The sequence below is a fragment of the Pinus tabuliformis genome, chromosome 5_2 (assembly GCF_031772625.1).
Source record: "Pinus tabuliformis cultivar Carrire ecotype Pingquan chromosome 5_2, CPIR1, whole genome shotgun sequence".
NCBI lineage: Eukaryota > Viridiplantae > Streptophyta > Pinopsida > Pinales > Pinaceae > Pinus > Pinus tabuliformis.
Window position 1 is genome coordinate 287416613 of NC_142306.1, and position 21428 is coordinate 287438040.

The 21428-nt window shown below is 34.7% G+C and overlaps 1 protein-coding gene across 1 annotated transcript; it reads right to left on the bottom strand.

The window, feature by feature from the left end:
* Positions 1–398: 398 nt before the first annotated feature.
* Positions 399–2062, bottom strand: LOC149158664 (protein LURP-one-related 12-like). The gene is made up of 3 exons (XM_089433352.1): positions 1729–2062; positions 1380–1622; positions 399–1263 (listed from the first exon to the last, which is right to left on the bottom strand). Exons 1-3 carry the CDS (start codon positions 1978–1980, stop codon positions 1132–1134), a joined length of 627 nt encoding a protein of 208 aa, XP_089289478.1. The 5' UTR covers positions 1981–2062; the 3' UTR covers positions 399–1131.
* Between the last annotated feature and the right edge of the window lie 19366 nt (positions 2063–21428).

A 21428-nucleotide genomic window follows, 5' to 3' on the forward strand; every position in this document is an offset into this window, starting at 1 on the left:
GCTTTCGGTAGGTGGGCAACGCCAATCTTCGGTGCATATTGCCTCTCAAACCTACCATGACCATAAATTCCTCGGTTAATGATGACTTTTGCCAACGTAGTATTTGGTTCAATAATTCTTTAATTTCAACGTCAAGTTTATATATATATATATATTTACTACTAAAAAAATTATAAAATAAAAAATCTTAATTAAATTTAAAACAAAATATAACAAATATCAAATGAATTTAGTCTTTAAATTAACCAAAACAACTACTTAGATCACATCCCTGTGTAACAACGACATCTCAACCATGGTGATTCTTGAGATTTAAAAGGGTAAAGCAATATCTTATAATATACTTTCTACTCATTAACAATTATGGTTGTTTTCATGCCAGCATGGCACAGAACAAGATCCACAATGATCTAGAAAGTGTGAATAAAACTAAGTACGAGTTTCCAGAAAGAAAGCCACGGCCTAAACGATTCTAGAAGAGAGACCATTGGGTAAAGATAAAAGTGCATGATAAAAAAGCCACGCTATAATTAACTGAATCTACAATATAGGCCTGCATTCACATAACTTCTGCAGTAGGTCACCGTTACTGACATTTCTTCTGGGAGATCAGCTCTTCAAGCTCGAAATTCATAGTTATCGGTTTGAAACAATGATTCACCTGGTGTTGTTAGTGTAGAATACCATATAGACAAAGCGCGGAGCCTCTTTGTTGAATGAGTGCAGAATATAAGCTTTATGAGACTGACTCTTTGAGAGATTAATATAGCTTACCTCACTTTAATTATTAAATCACAAACAGATTCACTTTGTTCTGTACAGGTTCAAATCTACCTTGTCTTAATCGTTACGTCACATCCAGATCGACTTTGCTTTGTACAGGTTCAAATCTCTCTTTGTATATTAAGAGGTTCAAATATCTCTCATAAATTTACACATATATTTTACAAAAAAGACATGGTGTGCTCGGTGAAGCTGTACACTCTGGAGAGCCCAATTACATGTAATATTTCCCGTATGTGGACACACGGAAACTCTCGATATCTATTCTTCAAAACTATTGGCTTCACGGTACTGCCAATTCCATGACGTATTCCCTGATGGTCTCGAAGTCTGGAAATGCCCCACCAGTCAAAATGGCATCATCTGATCAAGAACCACAATTAAACCCATAATGAAAGCTTGATCGTAGCCAGGGCTCACCGTCAAATTGAACACATCTCCTCCCAGTGTTATGTCTGACCTCACCTGCTTTGGCTTCACCTGCAATATCGTAAAGAATTCTTTCAGAACTTGAAGTGAATACAATACAAATACAAAATATTTAATATGTAAAAAAGAGAACTGAAAATGAGCTAACCACAAACAAAGAAACCCACCTCTGCAACGACTTCGTTAAAGTTGTTGAGAATGGTGCAGGAACGTTTGGCATAACATCGTTCAACACGGTAGTCAAACTGTGGTTTCTCTTGGTTTTTAGCCGAAGGATACATATACACCTCTGCTAAAGTCTTTGTGGGAATAAGCAACGAGGTCGCCCTTCTAACAACAAACAATGGCTTTTGGCCTTCCCGGAAATCTCCCTGGAAACCTTTCCATTGATTCTGCAGGCTGAGCCAGCTCTGTTTCACATACCGTACAATTAATTACTTTAAACAATATAGAGATTTATTCTTCTTCGTTACAGGGAGGTAAAAAATTGAAGCCCAATTGACAAAAATTATCTACCTTCCGTCGTATTGTGAGGAGAGCCATTCCTGCAGCGTCCATGAGAACAATTTCATTTTTGAGATCTGAAGTATAGTTGTCCACTCTGAACCTAAGGTTCCCGCTTGAATCGAAAACAGCGAAACCATTGCAACTGAAAACAAGAGATTTCCTCCACACAGTTAGGGTTGTGGCAGATGAGTTGGAAAGCTTATCGTCGAGCACAACAGGCCTCCTGAACTCTGCCTCCTGTGGGTAAATCTTGGCATGCATTGTTACTGGGAGTAGGAGCCAGGCCTGGGATGAGAGAAAGGGTGAATGATATGTTGTATTTGAAGGTCCCTGTACCGTAGATAGGACGCCAAGGCTGAGGCGGAGCTGCATTTGATATGACGGATCCACTTGGGGGGACCATTTTTGGTAATTGAGTGGCTGCTATTCTGCCCTTAAATTCTTGATTGGAGAAAAATCTCATTTGAAAAATACCCAAAGATTGCGGTTGAGTTGACTGGCGTTATTGCGAACACCTCCGTGATACTTGAGCGTTATCGACATACAACACCGACATGATTCATTGTGAATGAGATTACCAGGCTTGCAACTGCCTACAGGTCACCATCTGTCTATTGGACAGCTATTCAATTTGGTGGACCCTCCTGGGTGTCTTTTAAAAAATCTGGAATCTAAGGTTGGCTCTACGAGCGAGGATTATGCCGATATCCACCCATTAGACGCACATGCGACGAACCGACCACCACACGTTCATGTCTTTCCCAATTTTTTTTTAAGGTGGTATGTGAATGGATAGATAAATTCTTTTGGACAACCGTTCTTTCTTCCCACACCACTTCTTGTAGCTTTTCTTTCAGCCAGACACAACATGGCCATGCAACATGAAATATTATTGTTTTTTAAATGGCCATGCAACATGAAATATTATTGTTTTTTAATGTGTTTTTGTCAAATTTTCTCCTTACTATGTACTTTTGTTTGTTTGTTTTTTTCTCTCTCAGTTTGTCATTTTATAGTTTCGATTATAAGGTTTATTGGCAGATGATTTTATTGAATTTTGATATTATCTGTTATGGTAAGCATACAAAAGTGAAAATTTTTAAATATTTTTTCTTCCATATTTTAGTAAATTTTAGGAATTTCAGAATTTATTTTATGATGTGACATTGTTTTAATGAAAATAAAAATTTAAAAATTTTAATCAAATTTTATAAAATTATAAATTTATATCACTAAATTTCAATTTTTTTCACTATTTTTTATCAATAACCACAGGAGACATTATTTAGATCAGAACTAGACAAAGTCATAGCAGATGTATTTGTACCATTGATCTTACACTAATCATATAATTTTTTTAATGGTCTTAAACTTTAGAAGCTTTCTTTGTGTGTCACATTATTTTAATCTCTTTTTATGAGATTTCCTACTTCATGAATATGGGGTTTGTTTAGATTTTCCATGTTGCTTATCTTACTTTAGAATTCCTTATTTCTATGTAAATAATGGAATCATGTTTTCTCTGTGTTTCACTGACTATATTATATTACTTTTAGTTCATAAATAATTTTGAACTTTAATTGACATTCATAAACAAATTAAATAAAATTTAATTTATTATAAAAGATGTAACACCTACCACCCTCTTATGTCATCTCGGTCATGGGAGTGGTACTCTTTTGACCTGATTTCAAGATCTAATATGAAGATGCGGTTACAACCTATTTTCCTCAAAAATTTTGAAACCTAAAAATAATGCAACCATTTTGTTCAATTCATGGAGAGATTTCTAACGATATAAATTTTACCTCAATCTAAAACCAGGTAGAAAGTTATTCTGCTGAGAAGTTTAGTCCATTATACAATTCAGGTCATCAAGGGGAATCTACTTCGCACCCACATTGCCACACATAGCCCTCTTGTGCCATGCCACTGCTACATGAGAGTCCACGCATCCTATCAGTATCAACACATGCTTTTAACATTTAGTTCCTCAATATTTTGGTTCTCGATATGACCTTTCCTAGGGCTGGTATTCTAACAGTTCCCCTGATACTACATTCCCTGGGTACCATGTTCCCCAGTACTACATCTCCCGAGACAAGTAAGTGTTATTTTCACTAATACTACAATCCACGAGATGATATCATTTACTTTCCCCAGGTGTTATTTCCCCGAGGATCATGTTGCCAAGCACCATTTCCCTTGGGTGCCTTTTTTCCCTGTATTCTTTCCACCAAGACAATATGATTAAAACAATGCTTATCTTATTTATCTAATTAAGTTTCAATGAAGATAATCACGTCTTATTAAAACGATTACTAATTAATCCGATGTATATCACTAAATGGATTTTACATTAAAAAACATGTTATTTCAAGACTCTCTTCATTTCATTAATTCAATGAAACCTTTAATAAGCTACCATCAATTCCTTAGACAACTTGCAATTTGGTTAAAGATTTTTAGAATTCTAAGATTATCAATTAAGTAAAATTTAACTCACAGGTTCTCATAACCATATAAGAAGTGGTGTTCTTCATCTGTCAAACATTGTTAATCCTCTAAACAAACTAACCTACTATATTCATAAGCAATTGTTGTCGAATAAGAGGGCATAAACACATAGTTTCTCATATAAAAAATGAACATAATGTTGAATAGCGCAGTCCATACATCCATTAAAAATTATAAACATAAAAGATTAATATACAAATGTATTATGATTATATGTATGTATTGAACTACCTAGAAATGCATGGAGGGAATTCCATTCTGCACCTACCATAGTCTAGCTAAAAATAAACATTTTTGTAGCTAACCACCCTCAGGCCAGATCCAATGTCTAAGGAAATTATTTCTCAGGGAATTCACAACAAAGGCTTGATTAAACACTCAAACTACGAAGCCCATTATCCAGATGGTTTATCAATCTCCCTCTAATAGTGAACACCAAGGTCACTTAGTAGTTTTACATGTAATAAGAACCAGGGTTGTTTATCATTTGTTTCCTAGTAGTAAGCATGATAGTGACTTACTCTTTGCTCTTATTTCACTTGTAAGGATCCACCCAAGGTTCATATGGGATATTGATTAGTCTCGGGAGTTGGAATACACATTCTAGGTGGTTTATCAGCCATTTCTTCATAGGAACCACCATAGGGGTCTTATGTACACGATCTAGGTAGTTTATCATCTACTCATCAAGAACCATAGTGGTGAGCTCCAGTATTGCAACAATGATGCTGCAACTCCTGGGACTCCATACTTTACTTTTATCAACCTGGTATTTCGTAACAAACTTGGAAGAGACAGTGTTATATGCACAAGTACTAGCTCTTACTGCAGGCTGTCACTTGATGAGTTGGCACAAGTTCATTAGGAGCTTAAGCCAACCTCTATGAGTTCTTAGAAGAAGCTCTTAACTCTGATGGATGAAAGCTAACTCAAAAGAGGCTAATCTACTTGCAGAAAGAAGATGAAAGCTAAAAGGAAACACAAACCCTAGCAAACCCTAGTTTTACCGACTAACCCTACTTGTGCAAGAAAAGAGATGTAAGCTACTGAAATGGATTCACTACAACAAAACAGGCAATTTGCGCCAGATTTAGCACCAGATTTTAGTGCATTTTTTTCTCAATTGGGATGAGCAGCCTGGCGCTAAATCTGGCTCTATTGTACAATTTTTAAAGCGTCCTTTTTTGCACCAAATTTTGCATCTTTTTTACGCCAAATTTTCCATCATTTTTTGCATCATATTTTGCACCAAGATTTTCATTTGGTTTTACAACAGGTTTTGCTTCTAGTTTTGTGCCATTTTTTGCATCTATTTTTGCATCATTTTTTGCTTCCTCTTTTGTGGCATTCTTTGCTTCTAGTTTTGTGTCATAATTTGCATCGATTTTTACACCATCTTTGGCATCTGATTTAGTGCCTTTTTTTACATCCAGTTTGTGCCAATTTTTGCATCTGGTCTTATGCCATTTTTTGCTTCTAATTTTGTACTTATTTTTATATCTATTTTTGTGCCATTTTTTCTCCCCTTTTTTACACCATTTTTTCCATCCAATTTTGCACCATATGTTGAATCTGATTTAGTGTCAAATTTTGCATGCATTTTTGCACCATTTTTGCATCCACTTTTGCGTTTTATTTATCTCCTTTTTTTGCATCCTATTTTGCACCATATTTTGCATTTAATTTTGCATAATTTGTTTCATCCAATTTAGCATCATTTTTAACACCATTTCTTGCATCCAAATTTGCATCATTTTGAGCATCTAAATTTGCATCCTATGTTGAACCATATGTTGCATCCACCTTTGCATCCCATTTTGTGTCTATTGTTACGTTCAATTTTGAGCCATTTTTTTCGTCTACTTTTGCATTTGTTTTTGCACCAAGTTTTGAATGATTTGTTGCACCTCATTTTACATCCAATGTTGCATCTCAATTTGCATCCAAATTTGAGCCATTTTTATGCCCATTTTTGCACCATTTTTTCTTTTTCTTTTTTTTGTGTCCAATTTTGCACCATTTTTTATGTCCAAATTTGCATCCTTTTTGGTATCTAATTTTTCATCCTTTTTGGCTTCCAAATTTGCATCCTTTTTTCTGCCACATTTTGTGTCCACATTTGCATCTCATTTTGCACCTAGATTTTAGTTTGAATTTTCATCTAGTTATGCATCATTTTTGACATCCTTGGTTTCACCCTTTTTTAGTCCCATTTTGCATCTTGTTTTGTGTCTTTTCTTACATCCTTTTTTCATCCTAATTTTACACCATTCTTTGAATCCTCATTTTGGTGTCCATTTTTGCATCCTTGTTTGTGCCCAATTCGGTATCCTTTCATATGCCCTATTTTGTTCCCTTCTTTGTGTCTAGTGTTGCACCATTTTTTGATTTTACTTTAAAACCCTTTTTGTGTCATTGTTTGCATCTTGTTTTGATGGCTAGTTTAACATCCAATTCTACTCCCAATTTTGCATCCATGGTTAAATCCACTTTTGGCTTCTTGTTTAGAGTTTTACTTTTATTTCCATTTATGACCCCCTCTATGGGTTCATTTTACTAAGTTCATTTACATAGTGAAATATATTAAAGTTTCTAAATATCATTTTGCTGTAGGATTTAATGCACAGTTAGATGAAAATAAAACCCTCTCAATTTATCCTGAAAACCTAGGACAAACCAATTAAGAGAAAGGTTGTTCTAAGGCTTAGGATTCTTAGTAGATCAAGATGTAGAGTATAGATTAATAAAAAGAGAATGAATTCTTGTGAGTCCTCGCATGCAGGTCTTCTTTGAGTTTTTAGTATAGCTAGGAAGCGCTCCTAGCTAGCTCCAAAGCTTGGTCCTACACATAAGAGAGAGAATAAAGCAACCTTCACAGCATAATATCTTGATAATAGAAACTATCAGAAACATATAAATATTATTGAATAAATAAATACAAACCAAAATTCCATACATCCATTAGTTAAATAGAAGAAGCAAAGAATGAATAGAAACATATGGAAGGAAGAACAACTGATCTATATGAATAAAGGAGTTGGAGGAAAGTTACAACAATCAGATGTAGTTGCAACAACACCTCCCCCAACTCATAGCTCCAAAAATCTCCCTCTCAAGATAGATCTCAGCAGCGTGACAATACAATAATTCCCATCAGTTTTTCAATGGCCAAGCCTTCAATATATAGGAAAGTGAAGGCTATGAATATTTCCAAAATTCCTCATTAGTTCAATTTGGGAAAAATCTTTTGGGTGAATAATGTTTCCTCATATAAAAATGGCCTTTTCCACTTTTTAGATGCTTTTGTGCTTAGGAAAAAGCTTCCCGATGCTTTATGGCTCTTTCCTGCTTTTGTATGCTTTTATTTTTTAGGAAAAAGCTAAAGATGAGGATAAAGAGATCACATTCCACCATATGAGTTTCCGAAAGTGAACAAGAGTGTCAAATTCAAATTCTAGTTTGCTTATGTCTTAGTTTTTTTTTAATATATATTTAGTTTTAGTATTTTTTTATTTTCTAAAAAAATATATTTAGTTTTTGGTATTTTTTTTTCTATAAGAAAAAATATATTTTGTTTTTATAAAAATGAATTTTAAACATTCCATTCATGCTAAATTTTTGATTTTATGATAGGAGTTTAAATTATATGTAAAAAAGTAACTCAATGCCATGTGTTGTGTCGTTGACATGGGTGTTATACATCTCTTCCGTGCTAAGTTATAGAATGTGCTTGGGTTTTCTTAATGTAATAAAACTAATTATGTTCTTCATGATATCTTGAAATGTTCATCTTGAACCAGGCTAATAAAACAATAAAGTTAAAATAGGTTTGCCTTTGTCCTTTGTAGATATTTTTCCCCATTAATCTTGATCTTAATAGATTAATTGTCTTATGGTGGCCTTGAGTGGTCACTTCCATTAGTTGCATGCTTTATAGTTTTCTGTTAGTGACATTTTTTAGGCTGGATAATATGTTAATTAATTTATCAAAATCTGTTATTGTCCATATTATTGTTAAATATGTTGGTTTTTGAGCATGTTTTAGCAAAACGTTCCCAAAATGTTTATATATTGTATTTTATAATGCAATGATTCATTGCTTGATGAAATTGTTTTGGATATTTTTTTTAATGATTCATTGATTGATGAAATTGTTATGGATATTTTTTTTTAGTATATTAAATTGTATGTGATAAAGTCAAAAGTCACCTCTTTTTTAGATTTTCATTGGTCAATTTCCCTTAAGGCCATCAAGTTCACCATTTGGTCCCAGGTTAAGGAAATATAGTAGTCATGAAGTGGAATTGTCCAAGCACTTCAATCTTGAGACATGTTTTTTTTAGTTACATTATACTTCCTTTCTTTGTAAATTCTCGATGAAAATAGTCTCATGGAACATGAGGGGCCTTAATAGTAAAGGAAAACAAAGACTCCTAAAAGAAAAATGGTACGCAAAGCACCCATCAATAATGTTGATATAATAAGTAAAAATATTAAGTGAGGTTCTACCTCATATAATTAGAAAATGGGGGAGGAATTTCCAAGTAGTAGTGATTGATGCTTATAGATACTTGGGTGGAATGGTTATTATTTGAAATGATCAAGACATCAAGGTTACCAATATGTTTACCCCTTTTCGCATTATGACAATACAATTTTAGTTAATTGACATCGAGGACTACTACCATGTATCCAATGTCTATGACTCCAATATCACAAATGGAAAACCTCTATTTCTCAATTCTATTTCTAGCACAAGTAATTTATACTCCCCATCTCCATGGATTATTGGGAGTGACTTCAATATTATCAAGTGTCTCGAGGAAAAGAAAGGATGAATCGCAATGTTTAACAAGATATTTTGTAAGCTATACCATTAAAGCCATAAAGTAGTCTCCATTAAAGTTGTTAAGCAATGAGTCTCCAACCCACACATGTGGATCAATGAGATGTAATACATGTGTGTGTGGTGACTAACTTAATACACCACTCTAATAACTCCACAAACTTATGTATTTCACTCCGTCACATAAATTGACAGTAGTGTGACATAAGTAAACCAAGAGTAGACATGAAAGCCTTAGGCAACAAACATTCCCTAGATCCTCAATTAGGTGCTTAAATGATGAAGTGAAAATGCAAGGATAAAAGAGGAATTCATGATTTAACCATCACAAACATGTGATCAAGTGTGACTAGGAGTGTATATATTCATATACTTTCCAAAGAGGGAGTGAATACATGAGTTACCATTCATTGGCCGTTATTTTTCTTTCTTTTTCATTTTCTTATATATAGGACTTGGGGAATAAGGTTTTCATAAGTTTGGCACAACTCGTAGATATAAGATTTACATGAATTCTCACTTCAACCTTAGAGTTTAGACTTAGATAAATCAATATAGTGTATCTTTAATGATTTTGGCTTTCACTTTTTGATTTTATTTCATCACAAATAACAGAAGGGGAAATATTTTGCCACAAATCTATGAATGCTTAATCATAAAGGCATCATGTGATGAAAACAAATTAATGATGTTATTCTCTATGAAAATGATGGGTATTCTTGAGAAAATCTTATGCTTGTGGATGTCTCCTCTCTGGTTGAGAGGGAGTGAGGGTAGACACCATATTATCCATGTGTCATGTACTATGGCCAAGACTAACAATCATAAGCCTAGTAAAGACACTAGTAGGGAGAATGGTGGATTGGATAAACATCTGGGACCAATATTCTTTGAGAATTTGGACTTTGACTAGGACTAATCGCCATAAGTCAAGTACATTAATCCAAGATAAGAATAGTCATGAGGATTGACATTTCCTGGTGTCAAATATTATGATAGTGGATTAGGAAATGATCATGTGAGGACATACCTGGTGAACATCCTGGTGGGGTAAGTGCCGAGAGAGGTAGTGGTGTCCAAATTTATGCGTCCCAACATTGTGCTCTGGTCTAATGGAGAGATAAACTTGTTAGTCAAGGCCTTACTATTTTGACAATGTTGGCTATGATGATGTAAATCATCATTGATGCTTATCAATCCATATCCCTTCTTATATGAATATTTCAACTTGAGAGTACTTTTTTGTCTCATTATGAGTACCTCCCTAATTTAGAGGGAGGGTCATCATCTTCATTATCTCCATCATCACCACCATCAATTTCATCATTATTGTCATCATTTTATTATCGTCATAATCACCATTAATGTCTTCATCATCATCATCATCATCATCATGATTATGGATATTGTCATAAATTGTTCATAATTATAGGCATCATAAGAAATATCATCAACCTAAAAAATGTTACGAGTGCTCGAAAAGGGTTGTTAGGACACATGATATATGCAAGAAAAATAACAACTTTATTTTTTAGAGATGATCAATGATCATCATCATTATAATTGTCATCATCCCCATCATCCTAACTAATATAATTTTTATCATAATTGTTGTCATCTTCATCATGAACATCATAATCATCATTCATGCCATTATTGTTCTTGATGATGACCAAGATAAAAATAATGATAATGATGATCAGATGATGATGACTTGGAAGATGACACCAAAGAAAATTATTATGATTTTGACCATGACAACATTTAAAAATTGGGAAGAATGGCGAAGGTCATTAGCATCATCATCATCATTGTCATTGTAACTCTCATCGTCTTTATCATCATTTTCATTATCATAACAATCACAATTCATGTCATCGTCATCACCTTCATTATCATCATCGTTATAATTATTGACATTGTCATCAGTTGTTCATAATTTTCAATGTCATAAGAAATATCATCAATGCAAAAATATGATGTGTGTTGGAAAAGGGATGCAAAAGTGAACAAAAAAAAATGGGGGTAAAAATAGACGTAAATTTGGATGAAGAGTGGACACAACATAAGTAGATGCAGAACAAGACAGAAAAATTGACACAAAAGTGGATGAAAAATTAGATGCAATAGTTGATGCAAACTTGAACACAAAATAGGATTCAAACATGGATGAAAAAGTGGAAGAAAACATGGGCACAATAGTAGGCATAAAACTTAGCATGAATTGTGGTGAAACAAATGTGGATACTACAATGAATGTAAAAAAAAAATAAAAAAGACACAAACTTGAATGCAAAAAGGAGGAAAAATTGGATGAAAAAATGGATGTAAACATGGGTGCAATAGTGAACACAAAATCAGTTGCAAAATTGGATGAATCAAAAGTGGATGTAAAGGTAGATTCGAAATGGGATGCAAAAAACATAAACAATATTTGATGCAAACTTGGACACAAAAGAGGATACAAATGTGGATGCAATACTGGAAGAAAATGTGGGTTGCAACGATAGGCATAAGATATGGCACAAATCATAACACAAAAAAAGTGGATGAGAAAGTGGATGTAATAATAGACAAAAAAAAAGATGCAAACTTAGATGCAAGACAAGATGCTATAAGGGATGTAAAAGTGGATGCAAACACGGGTGCAACATGAGAAACAAAATTGGATGCAAAATATGGATGAAATGGAAGTACATGCAAAAGAAGATACAAAATGAGATGCAAAACCCAACACAAAAGTGGATGCAAAAATAGATGCAATGTTTTATGCAAAATAGAATACGAAGATGGATGCAAAATTGGAAGAAAACGTGGGTACAATAGTAAGTACAAAACATGGCACAAATTGTGTCACAACAAAAGTGGATGTAATGATAGATACAACAAAAGAAGCAAATGAAGATGAAAAATAGGATGCAAAAAGGGATGTAAAAGCGGGCATAAATATGGGTGCAACAATGGATGTAAAGTATGATGCAAAAGTTGATGCAACAAAATTCTCTGCAAAAGTAGATGCAATACAAGACACAAAACCTGATGCAAATCTTGACACGAAAGTGGATATAAAAAGGGATTAAAAATAGATGTAAAAGTTGATGAAAACCTAGATGTATATGAGGATGCAATAGTGGATGCAAATTTAGAAACAAAAAAGGGTGCAAAGGGAGGTGTCAAACTAGGTGCAAATTATGGCACAAGAAAAATGGATGCAATAGTGGACACAATAACAGATGAAAAAGAGGATGTAAATATGGATGCAAAACAAGATGTAAAAGTCAATGCAACAAAAGTATATGCAAAAACTAGACACAAACCTCGATGCAAAACTTGGAACAAAGGGGATGCAAAAAATATGCAAAAATGGATGCAAAAAATGATTTAAAAAATGATGCAAAAGAGGATGCAAGAGATGATGCAAAAGTTGATGCAAGTGTAGGCGCAAAAAGTGGATGCAATAGAGGATGCAAAAGATGGTGAAACAAAATTAGGTGCCAAACTTGATGCAAAACATGGTGCAAAGGATGGCACAAAACTTGGCATAAAACGTGGCGTAAAACTTGGTGTAAAATCTGGTGCAAAACCTATTACAATACCTGGTGCTAAACTTGATGTAAGACTTGGTGCAAAACTCGGTGAAAACTTTGCATCAAGTTTTGCACCATATTTGATAAATGGACACAAATAGCACCAAAAATGGTCTCTAGATGCAAAAAAGGAAGCAAAAAGGGATGCTAATCACATGGTTTTGTTGTAGTGTATACTGAATAGTTAATGGACACTACAAATAGTTTCCACGGCTGATATTATTCTACTTATATGCTCTTTGTAACTGAACAAAATTATTAATTTTGTCTTGAAAATTAGACTTGTAGCACAAAGAAAATGGTTGGGAATTATTTAATGACTATATCAATTCACAACTACTAACAATTGTTTTTGCTTTCTCCTTAAGTTTTGCAACCCAATTTGACTTAAATTTGCTTAACAGTGAAAAACTTCAGGTTTTACAAAATTCCTATAAACAACTATATCTACTTGGTAATCTAAAAAATATCAACAAATTCACAATCTCATATATTAGTCAGAAGAGACCATCGTCAAAGTGAATCAAATACCAAGAATGATCTATGTCTGCTAAAACCTATAATCACATTGTTTCCCTAATAGCAACTAAAAACTTCTATACCCAATTGTTGAACTTTTGCAACCAATTATAAACCTTCAACAAGAAGTAGTTTTCTAACGAGAATTATTGCCATATCTTCCTTGGTTTTACGAGGAAAAAGAAATAAAATTTCATTTGTTATCAAAGGTAAACCAAATTCATTATTTGCATACTTCCAAACCTAGGGTTTCGTATCCAAAGTAGATCCTAACCACATCAATGAAACAAACTTTGTTTTTATGTATCATCCAAACATTATGTACAATTACAGACTCACCTCTAATCCATTGTTTATAAAAATGTTGAATATTTTCATACATGATATACTGAACAGTTGGACAATGAAAATAGTTGTCATCGCTATTCTTCCATTTATATGCTTTTTGCAACTTATTTGAAAGAGCAATTTTGTCCCAACAATTAGACTTGTAGCATAAATAACATGGTTAATACATATGATTAGACCAAAAACTAGTTACTACCAAAATTCAACCAAAAAAAATATTACTGCATAAAAATAGAATTAAAAACAAAAATTTCCCAAATTAAAAATAAATAAATGATAAACTTTTTTTTACCAAAATTTAGTGATTTTTTTGGTGCTAATACTAACATCACCATTACAACAAGATATTTTTCTAGTGCTAATACTGCCATTACAACAAGATATAAGAGGGATATAATGCAAAAAGTTTAATAATAATATGTATGTATAAGATGGTCTTCAGACTGGTGAATTCATGATAATCAATGGGACTACAGTCAAAATAATTGGATGTTATTTACTTTTTTACATAGATTGTCAAAATAATTGCATAAATCGGTTTTTTTAAACCAAAAATTAACAAAAACTTTGCTAGTGCTAACATTAGAACCACCATTACAACAAGATATCTTTCTAGTGTTGACAACACCATTATAGTAAGATACCTCAAGAGAGACAGAAAATCTAAAAAGTATGATAGTAATACGTATCCAGAAGATGGTATTGAAACTAGTAATTGTTCACGAATCCATAATATTGTAAGGTCATTCTCATTATCATAATCATTGTCATCATCATCACCATCATCCTTGTCATTGTTATTTCCATCATTACATTATCATCATAATCACCATTCATGCCATCATCATCATCATTATGGACATTGTTTGCAATTGTTCATAATTGTAGATGTTGTAAGAAATATCATCAACCCAAAAAATGTGATCAGTGCTAGAAAAGGGTTGTTTAGGACACATTGATATACGTAAGAGAAATAACAACTCTATTTTTGAGAGATGATCGATGATGATCATCATCACCACCATTATCATCGTCATTGTCATTCTTATCATCCCCATCATCATCATTAATGTAATTTCTATCGACATTGTTGTAATCATCATCATCATTCATGCCATTATTGTTTTTGATGATGACCTAGATGAAAATGATGATGATGACACCAAAGATAATGCTTATGATTATGACAATGACAACATCTAAAATTGGGAAGATTCGCCAACGTCATTAGCATCGTCATCATCATAATCATTGCCATCATCATCATTGTCATTGTAACCACTATTGTCTTTATCATCATAATCACAATTCATGTCATCGCCATCATCTTCATTTTCATCATTGTCAATATTATTGACATTGTCATCAATTGTTCATAATTGTCAATGCCATAAGGAATATCATCAATGCAGAAAATATGATGAGTGTTGGAAAAGGGATGCAAAAGCGAACATAGAAATGGGGGCAACAATAGAAGTAAAATTGGATGAAAAGTGGATACAACATAAGTAGATGCACAACAACATGAAAAACCTGACACAAAAGTGGATGCAAAAGTAGATGCAGTTGTCAATGCAAACTTGGATGCAAACATGAAGGCAAAAGTGGAAGCAAACATGGGTCCAATGGTAGGTGTAAAACTTGGCACAAATTGTGGTGAAACAAATGTGGATGCAACAATAGACACAAAAGCAGATGCAAAAATGGATGAAACAAAAGTGGATGCAATAGGGGATGAAAACGTGGAAGCAAATGTGGTTGCAATGGTAGGCGCAAGATATGGTGCAACAAAAGTGGATGTAACAATAGAAAAAAAATATGCAAAATAAGATGCAAAAATGGATGTAAAAGTGGAAGCAAACATTGATGCAACAGGCAAAACAAAATTGGATGCAAAAAATGGATACAATGTAAGTAGATGCAAAAGTAGATACAAGACGAGATGCAAAACCCAATGCATAAACCTGACACAAAAGTGGATGCAAAAATAGATGCAATATTTGATGCAAAAGAGGATGTGAACATGGATGCAAAATTGGAAGCAAACGTGGATACAACAGTGAGTGCAAAACATGGTGCAAATTGTGGCATAACAAAAGTGGATGTAATGATAGATGCAAAAAAAGAATCAAAGTATGATGCAAATGAAGATGTAAAAATGGATGCAAAAAGTGAAATTTAAAATGGGTGCAACAGTGGATGCAAAATTGTGTGCAAAAGTGGATGCAATAGAAGTCGATGCAAAAGTAGATGCAAAACAAGACACAAAACCTGATGCAAATCCTGGTCCAAAATTGGATACAAAAAGGGATGCAAAAATAGATGTAGTAGTTGATGAAAACCTAGACACAAATGAGGATGCAAACGTGGATGCAAAATTATAATCAAAATTGGGTGCAAAAGGAGGTGCCAAACTAGGCGCTAATTGTGGCACAAAAGTATTAGATGCAATAGTGGGTACAATAATAGATGCAAAAGAGGATGTAAATATGGATGCCAAACAAGATGGAAAAGTGGATGCAACAAAAGTAGATGCAAAATTATATGCAAAACTAGACACAAAACTCGATGTAAAACTTGGCGCAAAAGGGATGCACAAATGGATGAAAAAATGGATGCAAAAAATGATTTAAAAAAGGATGCAACAAAGGATGCAAAAGTCGATGCAAAAGTTGATGCAAGTGTAGGTGCAAAAAGTGGATGAAAATGAGGATGCAAAAGTATGTCAAACAAAATTAGGTGCCAAACTTGATGCAAAACCTAGAACAAAACCTGGTGTAAAGGATGACACAAAACTTGGCATAAAATTTGGTGCAAAACGTGGTGCAAAACCTATTACAATACCTGGTGCTAAACTTGGTGTAAGATTTGGTGCAAAACTTGATGCAAATTTTGTGTCAAGTTTTGCACCATATTTGATAAATGGATGCAAATAGCACCAAAAATGGGCTCTAGATGCAAAAATAGAAGTAAAAAGGGACGCTAATCGCTGGTTTTGTTGTAGTGATTCCATTGACTATTGAAAAGGTAAAATGCATGTGTCTAAGCTACTTCTGAAGGAAAATATGGAAAAATCATCTTTTTGTATTTTTGAGCAATTTTATGCAGAATTATTATGCATGTGTTTTAAATATTTTTTACTGTGCCAAGGTTTATTGGCAAAAGGAAATGGAGTGGTCATGTGCAGGAGGTTGGGAAGGTGTGGAGAGGACCTAAGGGGTCCCTAGCACCCTTCTGGATATTTACATCATGCTCAGATCTCGAAAAATTGCTCATATGAACTTCTACAAGAAGCTGCAGGGAATCTACAGGAAATTCTATGGGAAGTTCTACAAGAACAGGCTGAAAGTGGTTTTTAGAGGGTTGATGGTGGGAAAATGGTGGTAAAGTGGAAATAAAGGATGGATAGGGATGTTTAGGGATCTAGGAACTGGTAAATGAAGCTCAGGAGTGATGAAGATGGTTGGATTTTTTCAAAGATGAAGGAAGCAATGTTGCACAAAAAAGTAGAAATTAGGGCAAGTAGGAAAAGTATGGCGAATGAGTGAAGGAGATCTTGAGCGAGGGACTGGAGTAGGTTGTATGATGGAGGAAGGATAGGGTGGAGCGCCTTACAGGTGTTCTACACACTACTTTCCAAAACTGATCTAAGCAAAGACAAAAAAACAAATATTTATCTATTTTGACCTAATTCTGACCTAGAAACCAGAAACATGATGAACAAAAGTTTATAGACAGGAAACCATGTAGGAAATCTATGGAAACTGAGCAAGAACAATCTAAGCATGAAAACACAATTGATATCAACTTTTCCGACTCAAAATCTAATACTAGCAATTGCATTAGAAGGAAAAAACAACGTTTTTGTGGCAGCAAGTGTGCCTTGGTCTCAATTCATGGTACCAAGGATGGAGAAAGGAGATCAAGGACTAATTGGCAAACTTTTTGTGGATCTTTTCTGTTATCAAACTATCAAATCAACCTGAAGCATGAACAACTATCTTAATCATCAAAAATAACCTAAGTAAGCAAGCAAGATTTAACCTATATAATAGAAATTATTCTATGAATGCAGCAAAAATACATAAAAGTACAAAAAGGAGGTACTAGGCACTTGGCTTGGGCCCAAACCCAAGAGCTACAGCCTCCTAAGAAAGATCAGAGCTAGTTCAAAGCTGGATTCATCTTCATTGATCAAAAAATATTAGTTACATCAGAAAACTATCTGCAAGAAGAAGCTCGAAAATGTGCTGATTAGAGGGCTGCACTAAAGTGCGAAAATAAATTATCAAATGGCTAACCTACTGACTAAAACCTAACTAACAAAATTGAGGCCCTAAGCCTTCTTATTTATACAAATGCGGGCCTCCAACGGTCCTCCTAAAATTAAGGAACTCAACTTCCTGGAACTGAAGATAAGAGCAGTCCTACTTGACTTGCTTGGCTACCCCTTGGCTTTGTGCTCTAAGTTTTTGATGGAGAATTTGAGGTAAGGGCTCATAAATGAAGGGGACACCCTCCTACAAATCCTCTCCCATGTTCTTCCATGAATTTGGCTGCCAAATGCTCATTAAACCTTTGATTTTGTCTCAAAATTGACCAAAAACCTGCATAAAGCACACATTAGACTTTTTGGCATAATGACTAACCCAATTCACTCTATTAGCATAAAATATAATAAAAAACATGCAATAAACTAATGAGAATGGTGGATTAAGTCGAAATAAGAGGCAAAATGAACCCATATAATTACCCATTTCTGGGACTCATCATCACCCCCCTACTGAAGGTGTTGCTCGTCCTCTAAGAAACTAATATATCTCTTCGTCTTTGATGGCCCTGGTGGCCTCCCTATCATCCCAAGCTTCTGATGTGGTCTACTCATGTGTGCCATAAAATTCTGCCTTCTTGTCCATGTCCTTCCACTGCTCTTCCTATTCTTCTTGTTTGAATTCTTGTGCTTTTCCTGGCCTTGAAATACATGGAGGCCTGTCTTTTTCTCTTTTCTTTTAGCTTAATTGGTGTCCTCAGGGAAGTGAGACTAGCTACTGCCTCTCTTTCTAGAGTCTCAGGGGACCCTTTCCTTGGTTTTGCATTTGCTTCCTCTTTTTCTTGTCCTTTTGTCTCTTTTTCTCTCTATTTTCTTTGTTTCTTCATGTTCTGTCTCTTCATCCTTTTCCTCTTCTATTTTAGTTTCTTACTTCACCTTTTCTTGTCTAGCTGAGTCATTAATTGCTTCATCTACTCCCCCTTTCTGCTCTTCTTCCCCACTGTCAGAAGGACTCATAGGTGAGGGATTTTATGTCACCTTCTAATGTCATGTTTTTGAAGACTTCCCATGCTATAGGGAGTGTGAGTGTATGGAGGGCTTCTTCCACTAAAAGTTCAATTAACCCACGGTGAGCCAGCTGATCTAGACTCCCTGCCTTAAACTTAATGCTAGAGTCTATGAATCCTTCTATCATTGTGCTTATACACCTTCTAAACACCAAATGTAGGGATGGAGAAAAGAAGTTTGAAGAAAACAGGAAAATAGGGGAAAACTGTGTTTTTTTTTCTAAGAAACAGGAAGACCTTTTTTAGCGCAATTTCTCCCTTCTTCAGGCTTAATTCTTCCCTAAAATTGGATCAATTCTTTTGCAGAAACATGCAACAGATAAAATTGTTTGTTGTCTTCTTTTTTTAAGAAACAGACAGAAATTTTGAATGCAATTACTCTTCTTTTTTAGTTTTAATCCTTCCTTAAAATGATATCATTCCTTCCAAATATTGGTAATCAAGGTGGGTATGCATGGAACCTACCTCCTGAAGCCAGAAATTTTGCAAAAACCCGTGTTTTCTTCTAAAAAAAACTCACTGCCCCTCCTGTAGAACTGGCTGTAGGTGCTCCTATAGAATTTGTTACTGCTCCTGTAGAACTTGTTACTGCTCCTGGAATTTTTTCATGTTTTTTTCACAACAGAAATTTGCAATTTTTCCTCTCTTCAAACTATTTCCAACCTGAATTTGCTTCTCAGTTTTTGAAAAGAAATCATTTTTTTTTACAGAGCAGAGAACAAATAACACATTTTTTTTCTTTCAGAGAGTGGACAGTCTTGCAAATTCATTTTTTCACACAAGCTTAGTTTCTATGGTTTCATGCACTTTCCTTACAGTGGAATTTGAGAAAGAAGGAGGCATATTTCGAATGCAGAGAAGAAAACAAAGGACTATGTAGAACTCAGGGAAAATATGCAGGTAGACTTTTCACTTTTTTCAATGTGCAGGTAGACTTTCACTCTCTTTTTTCATTCTAATGCTGTGTTTAATTCACCACCTTACTTAAACAAATCATGCACAGAGAAGTTTTCCCGAGCCTACCTCGTTTTGAGCTTGAAGTTTGACAAAAATCCCGGGTTTTCTTTCTGCAAAGTTGTTCTCTGCCTTTCTTGTAGAAACCATCCCATAGACGTTGTTCCTGCCCTTGTAGAACTGTTACAACTTCCTGTAGAATGCCGATAAGCAGGAGTGTTTTGAAAAATGGCAGAGAACGATTGGTTCACTGCTATGGAGGTGGTATAGAGCTTGTTGCAGCTGCGGGGACGATGATAAAATGGAAACAACGGTGGTGAGAGTATTTCAAAGATGAGTTCGATTGGATATTTATGGAGACTTCCGTTGATGGAGGGTGAGCTGGCCAAGTGCACATTGGCCCCATGCAGACCATTGGTCGCCACTGTAGTGTTATTATGAACTATATTTTCTCTGTCTGTTAATCACTTGAAATCAGTTGCGCTGGAGTTCAAAACATTTGCCACTACCTGTTTTTTAAATTTCCCGTTAGTTGACTATACACGTGTGCTAGGTGATCTCCAGATGAGTGAAATAAAACCAGTTGAAGGTGTAGAGTTAACTGGCCACCTTTCTGGCTTAATCCAACCATTCATTCGTTCATAAAGTTTTGAATCATACAAATGTGAATAGAGGAACTAATTTAGACACTTACCTGTGAGTCAAAATGTGTGTGCTGCTTGGTTCTTTTGTTGCTGCATGCTCATATTCAATTTCGCCATGCCTGTATCCCTTCTGCTATATGTTTTTTTCCATTTGATGTGTGGCTACTTTTCTTGTGTAGGTATCTTCTGGCTGGATATAAGCTGCACGAGTCTGTTTCAACCTTCAGATTTGCACCGTCATGCTGCTAGTGATGGATTTTTGCAGGACAATGACTTGTTTCATCCATAGCTCCCAAACGATAGATTGGATAGACCTGAAATTTTTTGAGCATGTTTCTATCATCATTATGCACCTCCCATAGCAAAATTGTGGTCAATCGATGGACGGATTTTGAGAAAAACTAAAAATGGGTGAAGGTGATATAGGTCGCATTCTCATAAACTATGTACTGGAATTGGCTTAAATTGTTTGGGAAAGTTACTATCACCCATATGCATCTCCCCATGAAACAGGTTTTTAAATGGATGACTGGATGTGGAGAAAATGCAAAAATGGCTGAAGGTGATGGAGGTTGATTTCTTGGAAACCATGCACTAGAATTGGTTGAAATTGCTTGGGCATGTTTCCATCATCCCTATACAACTCCCCATGTAAGGGTTTTTTAAATGGATGCATGATTTTCAAGTTAGGGAAAAACAAATTTCTGCTCTATGTATTTTTGTATCAGAGCATTCTGCAGTTTTTTTGGACAGTAAGAAAAATGAGCTTGGGGTGTGCTGGAGGCACAGAAATGATGGAAGAGGGGTTTGAAGACTGGAGGAGGATTTATGAACCCTCTATGAAGCTTCCATATTCCTCAAACTGCTTTTTAAGTCCATTTCTAGCTTTCTATAATCTCTATAGGATCCTCTTGTAGAAAACACTTTTTTCAGAAAAGAAGCACAGTGAGGTGGAAA